This window comes from Lipotes vexillifer, unplaced genomic scaffold (assembly GCF_000442215.2).
Source record: "Lipotes vexillifer unplaced genomic scaffold, Lipotes_vexillifer_v1.1 scaffold34, whole genome shotgun sequence".
Taxonomy (NCBI): domain Eukaryota; kingdom Metazoa; phylum Chordata; class Mammalia; order Artiodactyla; family Lipotidae; genus Lipotes; species Lipotes vexillifer.
Window position 1 is genome coordinate 476,713 of NW_006776832.1, and position 17,128 is coordinate 493,840.

The 17,128-nt window shown below is 40.0% G+C and overlaps 1 protein-coding gene across 1 annotated transcript in view; it reads right to left on the reverse strand.

Annotated features, from left to right (window-relative positions):
* Window positions 1-17,128, reverse strand: part of HERC5 (HECT and RLD domain containing E3 ubiquitin protein ligase 5) — a 42,459-nt gene that overhangs the window by 18,664 nt on the left and 6,667 nt on the right. Inside the window, exons 5-13 of the mRNA XM_007450670.1 lie at window positions 15,848-15,939; window positions 15,456-15,586; window positions 13,834-13,979; window positions 12,615-12,691; window positions 11,786-11,889; window positions 10,527-10,586; window positions 9,008-9,101; window positions 6,101-6,290; window positions 4,710-4,864 (exon numbers count right to left, since the gene is read on the reverse strand). Of these exons, the coding sequence (XP_007450732.1) occupies window positions 4,710-4,864; window positions 6,101-6,290; window positions 9,008-9,101; window positions 10,527-10,586; window positions 11,786-11,889; window positions 12,615-12,691; window positions 13,834-13,979; window positions 15,456-15,586; window positions 15,848-15,939 (1,049 nt within the window). The remainder of the gene's footprint in view (window positions 1-4,709; window positions 4,865-6,100; window positions 6,291-9,007; window positions 9,102-10,526; window positions 10,587-11,785; window positions 11,890-12,614; window positions 12,692-13,833; window positions 13,980-15,455; window positions 15,587-15,847; window positions 15,940-17,128) is intronic.

Sequence of the window (17,128 nt, forward strand, 5' to 3'; positions counted from 1 at the left end):
AAAAAAATAATAAGATATGTAAGTCACAGGGGTGTAAGGTACACAGGCAAAATAGTCAATATTTTATAGTAACTTTGTATGGCATGTCATCTACAGAGATATCAAGTCACTGTGCTGTACACCTGAAACCAATATAAGTCAACTATACTTCAATAAATACATTAAAAAATTTTTAATTAAAAAAAATGGTTCTGGCATTGGGGGAAAAAGGTCGGCTACAGAATTTGTCATTACAAAAGCACTCTCCCGAGAATTCACACACCAGATTCATACCACCTGGAGATCTAAAAAGCCTCAAGCCAAAATTTCAATCTTTATATTAAATGCTAATCTTTAAAGACTAATTTAATAGTACCAAACTGCTGGTGTCGCCAGGAGCCTGGCAGAAGCAAATTCTCCCTGAAAAGACCCAGCCCTCAAAGAATTCCAAAAGATAAAAGTTCCAAGGGAAATGTGCGTGCGCGCACACACACACACACACACACACACACGAGTCACAAAATGCATGGTAATGAAGGAGCCGTGAGGAAGATTCAGCAGAAACTAAAGACAGCAAAAACTGACCTGCAAAGACATCAGATACCCAGAAATTATAAATAATGACCAAGAAAAAAAAAATTAAAGAACCCATGAGAACTTCCAGAAGTGAAAAACATACTACTAGAAATAAAACTCAAAAGACAGTTTTAATAGCAGACAAAAATCACTGAAAAGCTAATTCATGAACAGGAAGATAGGGCTGAAGAAATCATCCAGAATGGGGTACAAAGAGACAAACAGACGGAAATTACGACAGGATGATTAAGAGACATGGATGACAGAGCGAGAAGATCTAACATACAAAATAAGTAGACTTTCAAGAGGAGAGAGTCAATACTTGCTTTGAATTAAAACGTGTAACAACTTAGAAATGGAGGGAACATCCTTTTACCTAGAAAGATTATTTTACAAAACCCCATAGTAAAAATGTTATTTAATAGTGATATTCAGAATTTTCCTTTAAAATCACCAACAGGATTAGGCACCTACTATCACTATGACTTCTATTCAACATTCCTCTTGAGCAACTAGGGATAGGAAGGCCTAGCCAGTGCAACAAGGCAAAGGAAAATAACAAAATGACTGAGAACTGGGAAGAAAAAAACATTATTTTTTTCAAAGATATGACTGTCTGCACAGAAGACGCAAAAGTATCTACAGTTAAATTACTAGATATAATGCGAGAATTTAGCAAATTCACCGGCTATTAAAAAAATCAACATTCAGGGACTTCCCTGGTGGTCCAGTGGTTTAAGACTCCGAGCTTCCACTGCATGGGGCCTGGGTTCGATCCCTGGGTGGGGAACTAAGATCCCACATGCTGCACAGTATGGCCAAAAAAAGAAAAAAGAAAAAAATCAAAAATCAATGCATTCTTATAATGCATTCCTATAATCAATGCATTTATCTGCTGTTAAACCAACAACAGATAATACAGTTTTTAAAAGATACCATTTACAAAAACTTTAAAAAAGTTAAATACCCTGGAATAGATTTGACTAAAGATATCCAAGACTTTCATAGTAAAATAACAAAAACTCATTGAGAAACTTAAAAGATAATCTAATAAGTAGAAGAAATAGATACCATGAAGATTCACAACAGTAAAGACGTCAATTCTCCCCAAAGTGAAATACAGATTAAATGCAATTTCAATCAAATTCCCAGTAAGATCTGTGTATGTGTGTGTAGAACCTGAAAGGCCAATTCCAAAATTTATAGGGAAGAACCGAATGCCAAAAATATCCAAGATTCACTTCAAGAACAAGACAGGAGTATTTCTTTTAGCAAGTATAAACAATATAGAGCCACATAAAATGACTAACAGTACAGAAAAGAGCCTGTACGTGAACCGCGCACACAGAAACTTGTTTTATGACAGTTCACATTACCTATCAGTGCAGAAAGGACAGAATTTCAGTTAAGCGGTGCTAGGTAATTGTTTTCATATGGAAAATAATAAAAATAAATTTTCAGTTGGATGAAACACCAAAGTGTGAAAGGCAAAGCTAACCTCAATACTCCCTTTAGACCTTGGCAGGAGTGACCTCTGCCCTGGGCCTCTGATTTAAAGGTCTTTGCTCTGGGCTTCCTCCAGCCAAGCCCCTTCCCACAAGGGGTCTGCAGGGTCAATGGGGCCTGTCTATATGGAGCCCACTCATCACACATCCCCATCCAGACTGAGCTCCAGAACCCAAGACCCACCAAGTCCCTGCCCAAATGGCTCCAAGCCAGCCCCAGGAGCTACACAGGTTTCTCCCTCCACTTGCGCTCTGGGGAGTGGAAGTGTCACAGGTGACACACCCCAAGGCTCCAGGGCCCCAGGGTTGGCTAAGGAACGGCTATTGTGGGAGGTGGGATGGAACACAGAGACGTGGGCTGAGGTGTCCACACACGGCCACGTGACAGCCCTGGTGTGGGAGAAAACCAAGGAAGGACGAGAAGCGCAGGGGACCTGGGGTAGGAGCGGGGAGGGTCCTTCGGAGCCTCCCCTCTCGCTGCAGAACTCTGTAAGGAGCCAAGGTTTCGAAATTCAAAGCTGGCTTCCCCTGTCATTAGGAAGGTTTATTTGTCAAGGTGGGAAGATAGAGTATATTTTATTTCATTCAACACGTTGTTAGCTAGACTTCTAACCTTTTAAACATTAGACATATGGTGTATGAGCCTCTGTGTGTACTCCTCCTCTGGTCCCAGCTATCATCTCTGTTAGAAGACTATCTAGAGCAGGCCTCGATGCCAGATCAGGCCCTCTGCTTATTCTGTAAAGTCTCACAAATGCCTAAAATATTTACCATCTGGTCCTTTCCAAAAGAAGCCCTCCTGATCCCTGATCTGGGAAATAATTTAAAACCTTGAAGGAAAAAAAAGTTTAAAACAAAACACATGGAGTAAAGACCATAAAGGAATAGACTGACAAATTTTTTTTTTTTTTTTGGCCACGCCGTGGCATGCGCAATCTTAGTTCCCTGACTGGGGATCGAACCCGTGCCCCCCGCATTGGCAGCGGGGAGTCTTAACCCCTGGACCGCCAGGGAAGTCCCCAAATTTTATCTACATTAAAATTAAGAACCTGAGTTTCGGACTTCCCTGGCGGTCCAGGGGTTAAGACTCCCCGCTGCCAATGCAGGGGGCGCAAGTTCAAGCCCTGGTCGGGGCACTAAGATCCCACATGCTGAGGGGTGTGGCTAACAAGCTAAACAAAAAAAGTGAGTTCATCAAAAACCACCAAGACAAGCTATAAACTGGGACTTGATATTTGCAGCACATATAATTGACAAAGGACTAGTATCCGAACTAAAAAGGACTCCTATAATCAATAAGAAAAAATTAAACAATACATTTAAATTGAGCAAAAGGACAGGTATTTTATAGAAGAGGAAACAAGTACTGCATTACAAACATGAAAATATGCTCTAATGCATTAGAGCCAGGGAAATACAATTAAAATCATAATTTGGGGCTTCCCTGGTGGCGCAGTGGTTAAGAATCCGCCTGCCAATGCAGGGGACACGGGTTCTATCCCTGGTCCGGGAAGATCCCACATGCCGCGGAGCAGCTAAGCCCGTGCGTCATAACTACTGAGCCTGCACTCTAGAGCCCGCGAGCCACAACTACTGAGCCCACAAGCCACAACTACTGAGCCCGTGTTCCGCAACAAGAGAAGCCACCGCAGTGAGAAACCCACGCACCGCGGTGAAAGGCAGCCCCTGCTCGCTGCAACTAGAGAAAGCCCACGCCCAGCAACAAAGACCCAACTCGGCAATCAATCAATCAATAAAATCAAAATGTGGCATGATGTCAATATGGCACTAAAAATATTTTCCAAATTTTAAAGTCAGACATGGGGCAACAGAATTCTCATCATTTCCTGGAGAGGACTGAAATTGGTCCAACCACTTTGGAAGACAGTTTGTCACTACCCATAAAGAACAACACAGGCATATCCTCCAACCTATCAATTCCAGAATTAGGGATGGAAACTAAAAACTAACTCTTGACACATGGACACCAAGAGGTAAGTACAAAAATGTTGACAGTAGCATGTTTTCTCATAGAGGAACCCTCCCCCCAAAAAAGAATTGCAAATAGCACATAGTGCTATCAGTCATCATCAAGCCTGGAATAGATAATTCTGGTAGAGTCACACTATGGTGTGACACAGAAGTGAAAATGAAGTACAGACATGAGAATTAATCTGGATGAGTCTAAAAAAACAAAACGTTGTGTAAGCAGCGTGTATTCGATTCATAGGAAATTATGGAAACAGCAAAATTACAACAGCATAGCGTCAAGAGATACTTATGGTTATAAAACAATAAAGAAGAGTAAGTGAATGATTAACTGAAAATCCAGGATCCTGGCTACCTCCGCGAGGTGAGGGTGTATAATCTGTGAGAGACACACAGGCATCTCTAAAGCACTAGAAATGTTTTCCTTTTTAACATGGGCGGTAGTTACACTGATGTCTGTTTTACTACTTTCCTTTAAACTGTAAGTGGATACCAGACACACTCCTTTATATGCATGACTTAATTCACAAAAAAAACATTTTAAAAATACCAGTATCAACCTCATGCTTCGTAAGAGTCTGCTTAAGTTTCAAGCCAGGTGAAACCAAGGGAATTTTTATTGCAAAATAAAGATATATGGGTTTCTAAAACAGCACGTACCCTGTGCAGCTTTTTCAGCATTTCTAGGAGAGTTTTAATGTGATAGTTATTCTCAGTAGTTCCAGTCCAACAATTCAGTTGAGCAATGACGGCTGTTTTAAACATCTGGACCAGTCTGATGAAAGCAGATTCTTGCAGAGATGCCCAATATTCCTCTAAGGGATACGAAGGTAAGTAACTGTCAGCATGTGATATTTCTTGGATTCTTAGAGGTAAAAAGTAGTCAATATTTTCTGAAACTGATAGAATATTTTCATATATATTGTAGTTATAAAGACACATTTGTAATAAATTTTTCAGTAAATACAATCAGAATTCAAAGTGTAGAATTTAATGTTCTCAAAAAAATGCCTTGACAGTAAGAGAACCACAAATTTGATCTAATTAATTTGTTGGGGGAAAAAAAAAACTAGACAAAATTAATCAGTCACATTTTTTGCCCAGATGAAATAGCATACAGTATTAAAAACCAGATTAAGAACTATTTGTGATTACATGACTCTATTTTGCGCTCTCAGCACGAGTTCTTAATTCTTAAAAACCATCTTTTGACATTGTATAAAAGAAAAATGCTTTAAACCAGCTTTTCATCACTTACAATGTGACAAAACATAAGAAAGAATGGACTTTCTTGAGCTGAATATGCTATTTGTGTCAAAAACCTCATTAGAATATAATCAAGCCCCTAGACCTAATTTCCAGTGTACTGGAAATACAGGGACAGGAGGAAACAATCAGACAAATCTAGATGTGAGACACTGTACAGGACTACTGACCCACGCTCTTTAAAAGAAAAAAAGCCTGTAAAATACTTTTTGGGACAAGCGCAGAAATCTGAATATGGACTAGATGTGAGGTAATATTATGGAATCACGGCTAATCTTATTAGCTGTGATAACAATGTTGAGGTAATACAGGACTCCATATCCTTAGGAGATGCATGCTGAAATATTATGGGTAAAGTGTCCTGTTATCTCCAACTCACTTTCAAATAGTTCAGCAAAAATAAAATGTAATCTGTACATCAAATGTAATCCATACACACACGGCAACATGTTAACTGCTGCTGACTCTCAGGTAGAGAGCATCTGGGATTCACTGTACTAGTCTTTCAACGTCTGTGTGTGAAGTTCTTCATAATGAAAAGTAGGGGGCAAAGGACCTCATGACCAAGCCACACAGGTATCATTACAAGAACGCTAAAAAGGGCCTAGAACAACCCATCCTGGATGAACACAGTAATTATTACAGCATGTCAGAATATGCTAAGACTAGGAACTGAAAACCATGAATGTGTTCACGATCACCTAAGTTTTGCCGTAACTTCACTAGGCATGTGTTTCCATTGAGAAGACAGTCATGGATTTTCAAATGTAAACCATCAATCTTACCCAGAACCTCTGACAACTGGCCATGCATTTTATAAACAGCCTCTGCAAACGGAACCACCAGGCTCTCCCAGTTGTTATAATCATGCATCACAGGACATTCTGGGAGAAGGAAGAAAACTTCTAAAGCTTCTTGATGTGGAGAACGAAATGGAAGATTTTTGAACAGAGTATCCCTGAGACATGTGGTTATCTGTGGTCAAAAAGGATCCAGGAAAAGACACTCAGAACACAGTGGGAACTGGGTGCAATTACTGTAATAAAATAAAGTGTGGAACCCGGAGTTTCATCCCATCACGAAATTGGAGCAATCACTTGGTCTCTCTAAAAATCCATGTTCACAACCCATCTCATCTAGCTTCCCCAATACCTAGGTGTGTAAACGTGTGACAAGTATCCCCTCCGTCCAATTGTTGGGGTTCATGAAGGAGATCAAGAAGAAATCACATGTGCAAGATTATACTGGATGAACGATGGACTCAGAACTAAAAGGCAGCCCTCCCAATGATAAGGTCCACATTCTTCCCTCCAGTTCCACTGGCACACCTCATTTTTTAAAGAGGATGTGTCAGAATCTCCCAAAGCAAAACAAAAATAAAACAACAAAAGCAAACAAAAAGCAACAACGAAAATCCGCATGGTTCCCTGTTACCTTCTCACAGAATCACCTGTCTCATCACAAACTCTACCAAACTCTAGTTTCTAGCCCTTCCAATCTTCTTATGGTTTCCCCAATTCAGAATGCAAGTGTTGAAGAAAACTTCAAATGGAATTCTGAATGTTTATGTGCTCTGTGGGCTCAGATAATGGTAATAATTTGCCTAAAAGCCCGTTAAGAAGATAAGCTAGTGTTTACACGGTTCTTATTATTTGTCAGATACTGTGCTAAGTAATTCACATATATAAGTTCATTTATCCTTGTCATTTCTCTATAACATAGAGGGTATTATTAACCCCGATTCATAAATGAGAACTCTGTATGTTAGGGAAATTAACCTGCTGAGGGTCACAGAGCTAAGTTAGAATCTCTCCTGGATCTTTCTGACTCCAAAGCTCAAACTCAATCACTAAATTATGAGATACTAGCTAAATGATATCTCTAAATGTACAAAATCTTACAATTATCTATTTTCACATCAAAACATTCTATTGGGCTCCCACCACAAGGTTCAGTCTTCAGAGTCATATGCACAACTGACGGCTGCACGTGCCCCCCCTCCTTCCTCTGGGCTCTTCATCATCCATAGCCCCAAACCTCCCAGCCCTTTAGAACCACTGTACCGCTCTCAAGCCAGTTATATACTGTTTCACATCTTGTGCCTTGGTGCACACCTTCCTGACTGCCTGGAATGTCCTTCCCCTGTAGGTACCCGGTAAACTCCACTCCCCCTGGGCACCTTGTTTTGAGCACTCTAAATAGAGCTGACCGTTCACTGCCCAGATAATGAATCAATTCATTCATCTAAAAATATTTATTATACACCCAGTATGTTCTAAGCTGGGAACTAGGGAAGACAACTGACACCTGCACATAGGTATCCGTCTCCTTCACTAAACCAGGAGCCTCTAAAGACAGGGGTCTCACCACAGTTCCCTACGCATAGCAGTGTTCAAATATTTGCTAGATAAATGAAGGAAGGCCAAGTCTGTGAGTCCATCTCACAGAAATCTCAAAACAGAAACATTACAGGTCTTCTGATCCAACTGTCCCATCTGAAACAATGGGAGACTGCCCTATGATTATGTCGCTTGCACTGTATATGATATTGTTCTGGCACAACTAAGGTATAATTAGCCTTAGTGATGAACTGGTCCAACTTCTTCCCTTCACAGATGCAGAAATGGCTTTCTATTTTTGGTGATCTTTCTACTAACTGCTGCAGAGTCCTGATAAAGGTGCATAATTAGGGATCCATTTTACATCAGACTCCTAATTGGGCAATGGTTCTGCCAAAGTTAACATAATTAAATTTTCCATGTTCCCTTGAGAAAAGAGTGCACGAGAGAGAACCTGCAGCTAAGATACAGAACGCTGAGTGTGACAGACACAGCAAGAGACCAGGTGAGGGAGCTGAGAGCAGGAAGAGAACAAGCACAAGACAGAGAGAGGGAAAGAATAAGAGCCACAGAAGCAGAAGGAAAGACCAAATGGGGGTGGGGGTAGCCAAGAGAAGTGAAGGAGGGGGAGGGAGAGAGGGAGGGAGAGAGAGAGCGCGTGCAAAAACGAGCCAGAGACCCAGAAAGAAACAGATTGAGAGAACAGCACAGACAGTACCACCCCTAGATCAATCAGTACAGTAGAACAGGGAAATAAATTAATAAAAGCTACATTAGGAAAGGCTACATTCATAAAGGAAGCATGCCTGAAACATCCCCAAGAGGGAAGCCTAAAGATAGTAGTAACAGTGCTGAAACAAAGAAGCAACAATCCCAGAAAGAACGAGAATATTCTAGAACCTACAGAAAAGGAAGTGCAGACCAGGCAGACCTTGGTGAGGGGGACATTCATATCAGGAAAAGTGTTTTCATTTCTATACTTATGTTTAAAATAACTGCAAATAAAATGTTGTTCTTATTCTAGTGTACCAGTCTCAACAAATATTTTAATCATCTTCCTAAAGCCCTAAATTGAAAACATTCCCTCTAGGGGAGTGCCTGTACGTAAACATGTATGTGTGTGTGGGCACCGATGAACTAGTTAGATTATTTGTAACCTAAGTGCCTCCTATACCATCTATTTCACCCTAAGTGGGGAAACTCCTGAAAGGTAGCTGAGTTTAACTTAATCTGTATATGCCACAGGGTCTCAAAGAGTATCTGAAAACAAGATATTTCTTCTGAAATTCTGAGTTCTTATAAAAATGTTTCAGTGTATTTTCTTTTTCCAAGTAACAGTCTGAAGAATACCACCATGTTAGTAATCCAGTCCTTCTGGGTTAACTCCTTAAAGGTGTCCCTTGCTGCATTTAAGTCCAAATGAAGAGACATCGTTTCTCCAGCTACTCTGTGGAAGGAAGGTAAATGAAAAATGGATGAATACGTAAATGAAAACGGACACTTCAAAATTAAATATTGTATTAGATTATTTATCCAGATGAAAGTTTCTTCTCAAGCTTGTTTCATTTTAATAAAATTACTTTTTTCCCACCTTTTCAATAACTATAAAAATTTGGCTGAATACAAACACAACTGAAAATACAGCTGACAAAATATGATTATTTCTGAAATGTCAAAAAAAATCAAGGCTGCATTAACAATACGTATGCTCTCAGACTTTACATCAGATATTGTCTTATCTTAAATGAGTAATCAATAAATATTTATTTTCCAGTACAAAAAAAAAAAATAGCCACAGAAAAAAGGTAAAGGTTTTTCTTGCTTTCCAGTTACATGAACTATAAGCAGGGACCTAAAAAGGGGTTTCAGAGCAGTAAATTTTTAGTAATCAAAGAGAAAATTACTAATGAAATGTCTATCTTAACTCAAGATATATATTGTCTAAAATATTGTCTGAATATATTGTCTATATATATTGGACTGAATATATTGTCTGAATATATGTGGACTGAATATATTGTCTAAAAATAGACCCATTCTTTGTGAAATAATACATATATTTAGTGTCTGAAAACAGAAACAAGTTCTTTTAAATAAATATTATACCAATATTTAGGAAAAGAAGTACAAAGTCATTCTTTCATAATACTTAAAAATTCAAAGAAACCTTAGTATCTAGCAATAAGGAAGTCATCAAATAAATTAAGGTGTGTCCTTCCCATGGAATACCATGCAACCACTAAAATGATGTTATGGGGAAATACTGAATAATATAAAAATGGAATAAAATGGAAAAATGGGCAAATGTATTAAGTGTGAAGAAATGTATAAAACAATACAATCCCATTTTTTTGTAAAACTACAGATTTGCATAAAAAAGATATTTATACAAACACTAGCTATTACGCTTAAGTGGTGAATTTTGGCTGATCTCCATTTTCTTTTTGTTTCATTTCTTTTTTTTTTTTTGACATTTTCTACAGCAAGCATATATTTGCTTTTGTAGGGGAAAAAAAGGTAATTTTTAAAAAGAGATAAAGACATAGATAATTATTTTACCCTCAAACCATTTTCTTTACCATCTACCACAGTTTTTTAAATTGAGATATAATGGACACATAACATTATATTAGTTTCAGGTGTGTACAACATAATGCACTGGTATGTGTATAGCATATACTGTGAAATTATCACAAGTCTAGTTAATATTCATCACCACACATACTTACACATTTTTTTTCTTGTGATGAGAACTTGTAAGATCTATTCTCTCAGCAACTTTCAAACATACAATACAGTATTATTAACACAGTCACCCTGCTATCTATACATAGTGTTTTCAACAGAATTTTAAATTTATTATATACATTACCTTTCCCTTAAAAAACTTCCAGCCAGACATGCAGGAGATGAAAATATCTCTCTGATTTCCCTATATTAGGAATAAGATGGTGGTTAAAACAAATCAGAATATGCCTCCTTGTAGCAGGAGACATGATAAATTGTCCTTCAAACTCCTCCCTCCATCTCCAACTTGTTTGCGTACTGCCATGGGCATCTGAAAGTCTCATTTGCGAAATCTCAAAGTTTCAGAGGCAAACATGGGAGATAAAAAGATATGTACTCAGAGAAGCCAGAGGGGAAGAGGATAAGTCTTGACCTATAGGATAATTTCTTGGACAAATAAAACACTCCCAACCCACCCAGCTTTCCAAGCCCTACTTATTTCTATTCCACTGGAGTAGAAACAAAAAAAATGACCAGAAATTAAAGGTGGGGATGTATGCGCGGTTCTGCCATAGGAGTACTTGCACAAATAGTTCTTGACCCTTTGTGCTCTGCATGATGCAGCTATCTGGTATAACTACTTTCCAGAATTAGGAAGCCATACCTAAAAATGTCTCTAAAAGGAAATGCCTGTATAAATGTGTATCATTGAGAGTAAGGTTGCCTAAGCTGTTCAGCTGTGAATAACAGCTCAACAAACAAGAGGCTCGAAAGTCAACAAGGGTTGAGAAACTGTAGACTATACTTCCTGCTCAGTGTCACAATTAAACATATCAAAGGCCCAGAGAAGTCCTGCAGTAAAGAAAGACGCCCCCATGGAGCTTACATGCTAAACTGTATGTGTCAACTTGGCTAGGCCATGGTACCCAGAGATTTGATCAGACACCAATCTAGATGTTGCTGTGAAGGTATGTTTTAGATGAGATTAACATTCAAATCAGGAGACTGTGAGAAAAGCAGATTACCCTCCATAATGTGGGTGGGCCTCATCCAATCAGTTGAAGGCCTTAAGAGAAAAAGTCCAAGGTCTCCAGAGGAAGAGGAAATTCTGCCTCCAGACTGCCTTGAGACTCAAGCTGCAATATCTGCTCTCCCCTGGGTCTCCAGCCTGCTGTCCTGCCTCAGAGATTTTGTACTTGCCATCCCCTACAATGGTATGAGCCAATTCCTTAAAATCTCTCCCCACCAACCTCAAACACACCCTATTGGTTCTGTTTCTCTGCAGATCTCTGACTAATGGACCACTAGTGGACCAGAAAATCTCACATCTCTGTATTGTGCAGAACCAGTTGGGGAAACACTGCTTTAGAGAGTTATATGAGCAGACAGACACTTAGGGTGTACCTTTTTGTATTCTGCCACTGTTTAGTCCCCACATCAGCAATCCATCTCTTTACAGTGCCTTCATTCAAGGTAGGAATTTTCCTCCTCAGATTAACATAGGAATTCTGTAAACAAACAAAATAGTAAAATACAGTAACTTAGACAACACACAAATAGGTATCCAACTCTTAGGCGCATTCTAAGGATAGAGAGTAATACTAAGCATGGATAACATAGCTCTGCAAAAATCATAAAGTTAAGATTCTACCAAGGAACAATCAATCATTTGCCTGGTTGCCAATTTCTTGTCCGAGGGTGCTTAGATCCAAAGTTTCTCTGAATGCCCCAACGCTGAACACTTTATACGGGTCTGATCAGATTAAACTGAACATCAGACAGCTTTGAGTGCAGAGATCCTAAAAGGACTGGGTATAGAAGTAGCAGGAACTCAGTTTGCCTTGGTGGAGCAGGATATGGAGGTTACGGACTGATTATTCATAAGACTATAAACCTCGGATCTCTTTTAGTATTGGCTGGCAAAGTCACTTCAGAATATCAACCTGTTGGTTCACTAGCACCCTGACCAAAATGCTCTTGGCAAGGAACCTCCCGCAAGGTAAGCAGAGTCTAAGGAAATCACACGTATTTGACATACACTAAGGGCAAATCTGCTGACTTTTGTGAGTAAATACGTATGTAGTTTAGACAACAAAGGATCAATAATGTCTAACCATTCCCCAAACTCAGCCTAGTAACCTGATGATTTTGGAATTCACCAAATCTCGATTCTAGAACCTTCTGCTTTGCTTAAAATACCAAAGGTATAAAACTTCTAGAGATCTATTTTTACCTCTTTTTCCACCCAAAGCAAAATGCTTTGATCTCCTCCAGCAATCATTATTAACTCCTTTTCTGAGGTATGGCTTTCTGAAAGGGATTTACAAAAAATAAGAGTTTAGAAACTCACCTGATACAAATATACACACTCAGCCTAAATAATTTTAGATTCTTCTTAAACTGAGTCCTTTTACCTTTCTGACAGACAAAGACTCAGTACATTTCCTACCGGTAAAGCAGAAATACACATCTTCAGGGTAAAGTCCAGTTAGCAAACACAGATGATTCGCAAGGTTGGCAACGTGCTATCGGTTTAATACACATAGTTAACATAAATGCTTATACATACAACACAGTCAAACAAATATTTGATTAGTTAACTGTTCCCTGGTTTAATTCAGCGCCTCTCACTAAAAACCCTATTTATTATTCTACAACTCAAGATTTAATCAACGACTACTGGCTGTGAAGGATGTAAGTACTTCAAAAGCCTATGCAAGTGGTTATAAGAAATCGGATATAATACTTGATCTGCTTAAGGAAATAACCCGACTGCTCATTTCCCCAGAAGAACCGAGAGAATTCTGGTACTTCCGGTCACCGCTAAGCTTTCCGAGACAAGTGACCCAAGGGCTCCGAGGCACTTCTAGAGTGGAACGTTGCAGAGCTAAGGCTCTAAAGTTACACAGGGCACAGTTCACGTGCCCAGCCACAACCCTTCCCAGGCTAACCTTCTGCCCTCCAAGTCTCTGCACCCTCCAGCAGAAGACGACGGAGAGTACACATCGCCTGGAACTGTTTAAGGGCTGGTGAGTTAGGCACAGTTAACAGCGCCTGGCATATGTCAGCTGCTCATCATTCTGAGTGTTTTATATGATTACGAGTCAATTTAATCAGGTAAGAAGAACAATCACCATGGAATTAATAGGCCCCTTGGAAACTGGAATCAGAGGCTGCGTAGGCCTCTGAACCCATAGAGTCTCTTTTATGTTGTATCGTTTTAAATCCACATTAATCTAAACCTGAAGGGCTAAGGGAAAACTAATGGCTATTTCGACTTGCTAAATTAGATTGGCTGTGTTACGCTGGTTACAAGTAAACAAATGAAAGCAATGTTTAGAAAACCTCCCTTCACAGTCATACATTCCTTTCTTGCCCACATTACACACTTAGAACAATCAGTTTCTCAACCAAGGTATTCATGCCAAATCCTGTGCTCCTAAAGGATTTACCAAATGTGAGTTCTTCATTCGATGACAACCTCATGGGACATGGTAGCAGTTGATGATGTGTTCCACCGTTGCCCAGTTGTCCTTCTTTTCCAGAACCAAAAGAAAAGACCTTCCCCAAATCAGAAACATAGGCAAGTGTGTGCTGCCTATTAAATGAAAGCACATACAGTCAATTCTCAATTATCCGCAATGATTAGAATATGCAGCAATCTGGTAAACCGAAGCAATTACGCTACTCAGTCAGCGAAACAGCTAATCAACTTCCAATGGATGACACTGGCCATCTAGAAACTAAGAAACCACTAATGTGTGGCTGAGATGATTTTGGAACCCCTAAGCGTGCTGAGGCCATGAGGCTGCACCTGGCAAATGACGTTCGTCAGAACAAGCACCACCTCTTGCCTTCTACTCCTTTTTTAGGCCTTGGTTTGAGTCACCACCTTCTGGAAGCCATCTCTGAGTCCCTCCCCTCCCCATCCTAGAAGATAGCATTAGGTGATCCTCCCTGAGCTCCCGCTCTATTTCCCAAAGACCTTTATCATGCTGATTTTCTTACTGATTTGCTTGATGGCCTCTCCTAGGATACAGATGTATAAGGAAAGAATCTGGCCTTACTCAGAGGTCTGGCTTTTGTCCTCACTTCCTGGGAGGTAATGTCTAAACCCTTAGAATTTTCCAAGTGATACGAGTGTCTCTGTTATTCATGGTAAGCCCGCCCCTAAGACCACACCTAATAGTTTATCCAGGTGGCTCATGGAAGCCCCTCCAGCTGTATGTAAGCCCAACCTCTTGATACACAGAGGCTGGAGGCTGAGTTCAACCACATGGGCAATAATTCCATCAATCATGACTAAGCAATGAAACCCCAATAACAACCCTGGACTTGGGTGAGCTTCCCTGGTTGGCAATATTCTTCAGTCATGTATCAGGCTGGGAGGAGGTAACACGGCCCATGGCTCCAAGGGGAGTGGACACCAGAGCTCCTCATCTGGACCCCCTCTAGACTCTGTCTTATGCATCTCTTCCTTTGACTGGTTCTAACTTGTATCCTCCTCTTGTAATAAAAGTGACCATCAGTGTAGTAGCTTTCAGTGAGTCTTGTGTCTTTCCAGTGAATTCTCCTGTGTTAGTAGGGGTACTGCCTGGTTTGCAGTAAGACATTTCTAAGGTGAGGACTCCTTCTGTAACACATGCTACTTGGAGGAATGTATGTTACGAAAAATCCAAAGTGGTGACAATGTTCCCTTGGTTAATGCAGAGATGGAGTTGATGATATCAATGGATAAACCTTTCTAACATCATGTTTGTTCATTTTTTTCCAAATAAATGATAACTTTTTTTTAAAGATAAAAGTGCATTTGAACAGTTACAAAGGTATTTCACTAAAGGACCAACAGAAAGTAAATATATTTACACGGTAAAAAAAAATCAATGAAAGTAAATATGTATAGTAAAATATTTATTCTGATTGTCTACTAATGTAAAATTAAGCATCTTCACCTATCTGAAAATGTTTGATACCTTTATTTCAATCAAAGAAACTTGATGGAAATTTTATTAAACTACCTATCTAAATTTACTGTGCATATCTTACCAATTTTCATTGACACTTTACAACTTACCTTCCACATGCTATCTGGGTCACTCTATTCCCAACGAGTCCAGTTACCAAACAGGGTTTTAACTCATTCTGTGTTGAATTGTGACCGAGTTGCCCATATTTTCCAGCACCAAAAGTAAACACCAGCCCACCCTAAAGAAAGGGAACGTCATGTCAGATTCTAGAGAAATATGACACAGAAGTAAACACTCACTGATGCAAAGGCGTCAGTGAAAAATCAGTAAAATCACCATCAAAGCAAAGCCCCCCAGTGATCAGGACAGTCCTGCATGTGGGCAGTGGTGACCTTTCTCCCCTGGGAAACACTAGCTGCCCACATCTCCAGGTTCTAGTGCTTTCTCCACTACAAAGTGCTCTCCTGGAATTACAGTCAAAGAGACAAGGGTAACGCACCTCTGTCAGCAGGGCAGTGTGAGAGCCACCACAAGCGAGAAATTCAACTTTCTGATTGTCCAGCATTTCAATAAGGGAAGGAGAATCTTTATCTAGGCAAGGGAAAGAACAGTTCAAGTGACCCAAAGGAAATGGTGAATTTCACACTAGAGTTCCACCTACTGATAAAATACCCAGACCACTTCCTCTAGGCCCATCACAACAGCTCCTAACACACTTTGAAAAGAAAGGCTCTGTGTTGGTACATTTAGGTCTAAACGCAGAGGTGGGCAGTGGTCAAAGGGCCACACCTGGGGGCACTCACCTGTGAAAGTGTTACTTTCACTTCCCATTCTTCTCTTTTTAACCTGACCTGATTAGCTTTCATTGAAGCATACCTGATATTTCCAAGTCCCATCTAGCATTACCCTTTTTTTTTTTTTTTTGGCAGTACGTGGGCCTCTCACTGTTGCGGAGCACAGGCTCCGGACGCGCAGGCTCAGCGGCCATGGCTCACGGGCCCAGCCGCTCCGCGGCGTGTGGGATCTTCCCGGACCGGGGCACGAACCCGTGTCCCCTGCATCGGCAGGCGGACTCCCAACCACTGCACCACCAGGGAAGCCCTAGCATTACCCTTTTAATGAACATAAAGCTTCTTTTTTTCTTTCAAAGTCTCCACTACACTGTCCTTCCCTTACACTACCTCTTCTCTCTTTCACAATTATTTTCTTGTCCAAGCACTTAGAGATTCACCAAAAATAAGTTCAACTGTCCTTTATTCCTTTTCCTCCTCTGAGTATTTTTCTAACACTGACTTACGGGTTCTCCTGAGTAACTAGCATTGGACCATGTGAGGCAGAAATGCAGTATCTGATCAGTAACTCTGCGGGGAACGTGTACATTACCACAGCTAATAAAGCAGCCGAGTCTGCCACACCTGAAATCTCTAACAAGGTGTTTGGGGTAATCAGAAATATTGCCATCTGCTTTGTAGAGATAGCTCAATAATGCAAATTGTTGTGTTTTTCGTGTGTGTGTACGGATGTAATGAATACCTTATGAGACTAGGACAGGTGAGTTTCTAAACAGAATTTTAGTATCCTTTTGTCCTAATGTAATTGGAATAATAGACATTTAAGTGCACAAGTACCTTGAAGGTCACTTCATCCAAACTCATCACTTTACAGAAAAAGAAAATAAGACCTAGAGAGAAGTAAGTGACTTGGGTAGGCCCTGAAATTAGTTAACTTGAAGTGGGGATCACAGCCCATGTATTCTGATCCCCAGTCCAATGCTCTTTCC